Source organism: Elaeis guineensis, chromosome 11, assembly GCF_000442705.2.
Source record: "Elaeis guineensis isolate ETL-2024a chromosome 11, EG11, whole genome shotgun sequence".
NCBI lineage: Eukaryota > Viridiplantae > Streptophyta > Magnoliopsida > Arecales > Arecaceae > Elaeis > Elaeis guineensis.
In genome coordinates this window covers 106,739,743-106,745,177 of record NC_026003.2, presented here as the reverse complement: position 1 = coordinate 106,745,177, position 5,435 = coordinate 106,739,743, and the positions used below count along the sequence as shown (strand labels likewise).

General features: G+C 37.2%; 1 protein-coding gene across 1 annotated transcript; it reads right to left on the bottom strand.

Annotated features, from left to right (window-relative positions):
• Positions 1-1,160: 1,160 nt before the first annotated feature.
• LOC105053673 (uncharacterized) lies at positions 1,161-2,248 on the bottom strand. The gene is made up of 2 exons (XM_010934927.4): positions 1,987-2,248; positions 1,161-1,736 (listed from the first exon to the last, which is right to left on the bottom strand). Exons 1-2 carry the CDS (start codon positions 2,103-2,105, stop codon positions 1,523-1,525), a joined length of 333 nt encoding a protein of 110 aa, XP_010933229.1. The 5' UTR covers positions 2,106-2,248; the 3' UTR covers positions 1,161-1,522.
• Positions 2,249-5,435: the final 3,187 nt, after the last annotated feature.

Genomic DNA, 5,435 nt, shown 5'->3' with positions numbered 1-5,435 from the left:
AAACAGGTTAAATGGGTCGGGTCGGATGACCTGTTTATTAAATGGGTCAGATTCAGGTTTGAAAATCTGACATGTTTAATAAACAGATTGGGTTCAGGTTTGATATTTTCTGACCCGACCTGTATCTGACCCGATCAGATCCGATTGCCACCCCTAACTGTAGGTTATACTTATAATAGAATGGTGTAATTTTTCAATTTACCAGAAAAAGAGGGTCTAAAACCTACTTTCAAAATCTTTTATTTTCTATTATTTTTCTACAAGAGATCCAAGTTAAATGGATTTACAAAACTACTTTCATCCTCTATAAATATATCAATGTAGGATTATTTGATTGAGATATTCCTTTTCTTTTCTTCCCTTCCATTTTTTGAAGGAAAAATATATAGTTTTTTTTTTCTTTTTTGCTATTTGCTACATTTATGCTTCCTTTTTCTTTTTGAATGAACTGATTTTTTTCCATTAACAATTTTTTTTACAAAAATTCCTTTTTTATTTGATCCACATTACAAAAAACATAAAAAGGAAGATCTATTTTACGGTAAGCATCCATGTCATGTGTTTCTTAGATTAAGAGATTCTTTATAAGAGTAGCAACATGGCTGGCAAAGGCATGCTTCTTCATCAGTCATGACAAAAGCTTACGATTCAGCAAACAGCCAAACACTAAAAAATATCCATGAAATCCAGCCAGCCAGATGTTACAATCCCTCAAGTTCAAACAAACTGGCGGCTGCTGATGAAGAGACTGAATGATTAGCATAAACCAAATGCAGTGAGGTGAGGTCTCCTTGCAGTTCCAGGACAAAAGCATGACATTGAAGACTGACAAACCCAGGCATCCATCCAAGTGCACGCAAACACGCCAAGTGATTCAAGCATGATGCATGCCTCTGAATGCCATTCGGAAAGGCAAGCTAGAGATACCAAGGCTAAGACCATCAACTATCCTCTTACTGGAACTAGCTAGCTAGAAACCCTAGGACCTTGGTATTTTTCTCCTTGTACCCGTCTTTACTTCCACCTTAGTAACATCAAACCCAGCTACTTGCTCCAACCAATCAACCCCAACATGTCCATCTCTAGGATCACATTGAATGCCATTGATAAGCTAAAACCCTAGATATTCGGGCAGTAGAATAAATGAATAAACAAAGAGCTAGGGCAAACACAAGGAGAAACATCCATCATTCATTTAAATGCTTACAAGTAACAAAAGTTGAGGGGTAGCGGATAGAACTCCTTCCCCTCACCCACAAGGTAGTGATGGTGGTCAAAGTAGCATTCAAAGCTCATTCAAAGGAATAAATAAGATTACTTTGAATGGGGCCTGCGTTGACTGTTGGGTTCTTTTGACTGGAATCACGACCTAAACACCCCCCTAGGTTAATCATAACTACAAACCCATAAAATATAAAAGAAGAAGCTTACATTGGTATAAAAGTAAAAAAAGGGAAAGAAGAAGGAGAAGAAGAGGAAGAAGAAGAAGAAGAAGAAGAAAAAGGAGAAGAATGGGAGATAGCTAAGAAGATGGGTCAAATTTGTAGTGTTTATCGACAGCCACCAAGACATCCCAAGTGCAACTGAGTCCCTTGGGGAAGACCACGAGATCTCCGGCACCAAACTCCACGCATTCGGAGGATCCCTTCATGTAGGCCTTCACCCTTCCTTTGAGGAGATAACATGTCTCCTCTGCATCGTACTTAAGAGGGAACTTTCCTGGAGGGCAACCCCACCTAAAGATCCACAATAGCAAACAAAAGAGAAGATTAAATAAAAGGAACCACAACAACTACAATATGGTGGGATAGTTGCGGTGCAAGTGTCCTTCTACGAAAAATATTGACCGCCTGCGTTCTTTCTCTCATATAACTAGCCAGTAGAAGCTTTTTTTTTCTTTTTTTTGATGTAGCCAGTAGAAGTTAGATACTCCCTTTGCTCAGAAAGAACCAAGAGAAGAGAGAAGGCTAAGAGGGGGAAACTTACTTGGGCCATGACTTGATGCCAAGCTCCAACAATCGTGACTCAGGTGGGTTCCTCTCCACGGTGATGGAGAGGGTGGGCGCATCTGTCTCCATGGCATCTGGGTTTGAGCTTGTGGCCATGGAGGATGGATAGGAATGAGGAGCTGGGAGAAGAAAAAGAGAACCTTAGGAGAAGAGCCGTTGGTAGAGTAGCTGTTTCTTATATCATACGGAGAAGGCCGGGGTAGGGGGGAGCTCTATCCATTACTCAGACGGAAAAGTTGAAGGCGAGGGGTTTTAATCCTTTTTTTTAATATGAGTCCATCTCTAGGTATGAAATCAGAAAGGAAAAGAGAAATAGTTTAATATTTTTCAGCCTGTCATATTAAAAACGAAGGGCCCAGGATATTTTGTCACTTACGGCATGCATATGATTAAGGGCAAGGTCTATTAAATTTTTTTTGGTAAGACAAGGTCTATTAATTTGAAATGTCATTTACAGCCTCAACACATTAAAATAATTAAGAAAAGAAAAAAAAATGTTTCAGTTAGCACTTGAGGGACAATTTTTAGATAATTTTGGCTTAATTAAACTTGCTCAAGTTTATGCCTTTAAAATTGTTGCAATTTTAGGACATAGTCACATTATATCTGTACGAATAAATGGCCGCCTAAATTAATTATTAAATTTGGTGTATCTACCCTCTCATTGTTAAGATTAAAATCGTAGTGATGTAACTGGATAAAATATTAGACGATTGGACTCATTGATTGATTGAAATGCATAAATCATGAGCACCAAATTAATGATTTGACTTTAAATTTTTATCATTTGATCATTATATCTTTGAGACATGAATGTAATAATTTATTGAATAATTTGCACATGCGAGATCAGATTCTACAAGTATTTGATAATTAAGATGATACTTTTTATTTCATCATAAAAAACTCATAATACCCTTCAAATATGATTTTTAAGGCTTCTAATGAAGCACCACCACTCACTACCATACGGATAATTAAGTTGGAGGGCAACAAATTATTTATTAATAAAAAAATAAGAGTTATATTTTTTTATTTATATAACTTATTTTAAAATTTATAATTTACTCTTAATGTTCAACGTTGTCTCTAATAACTTTGTTTATTATATTAATAGAAAATCAGACCTTTTTTACCGGCGTATCGACTAAGTTTTAATGTTTTAAAACTGCGCAAAAATCGAAAAAGAACACGTAGCGCGATACTGACGATATCGCATGGGCGGCGGATACGCGGCTTGCCATACAATCAAACAGTGACGAAGGCTATCGCAACGTAGCAACGTGTCAGCTGCTGATTGGATCATTGCGGTTTGACTTGTTGACCAAGACGCCTAGACTTTTGCCAGGTGCCGACATGGCGGGTCCGACCTCCCCCCGCCCGTTCTGAACTGTCTGCTTCCGGTGACCGCCTTCACCAACTATCACCACTCCCCCACTTCACACGTGTGGGAGCCACGTAAGACACGTGCGTACAGCGAAAGACTGGTCCTGTCCTGTCAGGGTTTCAGAGATCGGACGGCCAGAGTGGGGCCATCCCACCTTGGCTTCTAGCAGGAGCAATCAAACGGCTCCGATGGTATATTATGCTAAAAAAACTTTCTGATGTACCCGATTTGAAGGATGGTGATGGAGTTTGCTGTGCGGTGAGATGGCTGTCGATCCATGGAAAGCAAGCATCTCGATTTTTTTTGGTAAATAAAAAAAAAATATACATGTGGTTCGTAGAATATTTTTTTTACAATATATTTTTTTAAATTTATATCTAAATATATAATATTGGGAAAGATAATTTTTTATATTTAGTGGATGATGAAACAAATGATATATTACAGAGTGTATCTATTTTACTGTAAAAGTTGTATAAATATTGATTATATTTTTATTAAAAAAAGTATTATATTATTTTATTTAGAATCTTAAAGAAAAAAAATTATCTCAATTTTCATGATAATTAAATTTTTCATATTTTATATAGATTTTTCTCATGTTTGAAAACTTCAACCAAATATAAAATATTTTTTTATTTTTTTATTGACCACAATTTTCTCCCTTCTCTTTAGTGAGCTGGTGACTTTAACTCTGTGAAGAGTTTTCAAAAGCTATTACATAAGATCATCTCCAGATAATTTTGAGATATTTTATTTTTTGATATTCTGAATTATATTCATACAAGATTTATTTGAATGAATTGATTTATAAAAAAAAAAAATATATAACAGAAGGTTTATGAAAGATCTTTGTGGCAATCAACGGGCAATTACAACAAGCAACAAATATTTATGTTAGGATACTTTCATGTTCATCCATATGTACGCGGATGTGGAGGAAAAAAAATAATTCAAAGTCATAACGAAGGATAATAATGATGATAATGAAATAACTATATTTACCTTGCAATATGGGATACATGATCTTTTAATACAACCGCATAGCTTTCTTATGCATTGAAATGTCCGACACCGACTGATTGACAAGAGGCCTCCCCAATGACCTTGCCTCCGGGAAGTCTAGTTTCCGACTCTAGCCCCCTTGATGTGTAGGAAATCCTTTTCACATTGCGTATCTTGAACATGAGAGAACACAAGAGCACCTTCAAATCCATTTTTTATTTTTCTTTCACCAAACAAAATCTTCTTATTTCCTCCCCAAGAAAATGGCTTAGAAGAATCAATGTAACGTATTGGTGATTCTTTTTGAAGCCTCCTTTAATTTCTCTTATTGTTGGAGGAGATTTCGGAAGTGAACCCCTCTTATGCCTAACCAATATAACCATGTTTATGCATCAGTAAGTTGATTGTGTGATCTTTGTATCACCGATCCGAATTTTCTCGCATTTTGTGGGATGAAGTTCTTGATCAATTGCTCAATGTTCCCATTTTTCACACGAATACGTCGTGTGTTACTTGATCCACACATCAAGCGTAACTGGTTGGCCAACATGATAGTAATAGCCAACCAGGTGCCAGGTGTCACATCAAATCGTGGTCCAAGCATCATGAATTCACCGAGGTGTAGGATAGGAGTTGTATCTTTCAAGCGAAAGAAGGATTCACCCTCCTACGAATCCACCATTAGATCGGATGTCAAAGCATTGAACTCTGTCATTCATCCATCTATATAAATCTCAAAGCAACCAATGGATGATCCATGATGAATTCATGGGAAGGAGGATATGAATCCTTGAAAGATACATCTTGCCTCCATTGCTATACCGGCCGCACCGAACCAACTTCTCTATCCAAAACATAGTCAGATTGAAAAGGATGCCAAAAATATCTAACCCAGGACCTTGTCTATGATCCATGCTGGATCCATAACGGGTCGGATCCGGTCTAAAAGCCGGACATCCGAGCCAACACACCAAACTTTAGTGCTTCTATTTGTTTGCTGGTTAGCTTTTGGATGGGGGTGGGCGCAGTTGCAG

Excerpts from the sequence above, each read along its gene's own strand:
- LOC105053673 (XM_010934927.4), bottom strand. The coding sequence starts at position 2,105 with ATGGCCACAAGCTCAAACCCAGATGCCATGGAGACAGATGCGCCCACC. Across the intron at positions 1,737-1,986 it reads GGCATCAAGTCATGGCCCAA|GTGGGGTTGCCCTCCAGGAA; the intron begins GTAAGTTTCCCC and ends GTGGATCTTTAG.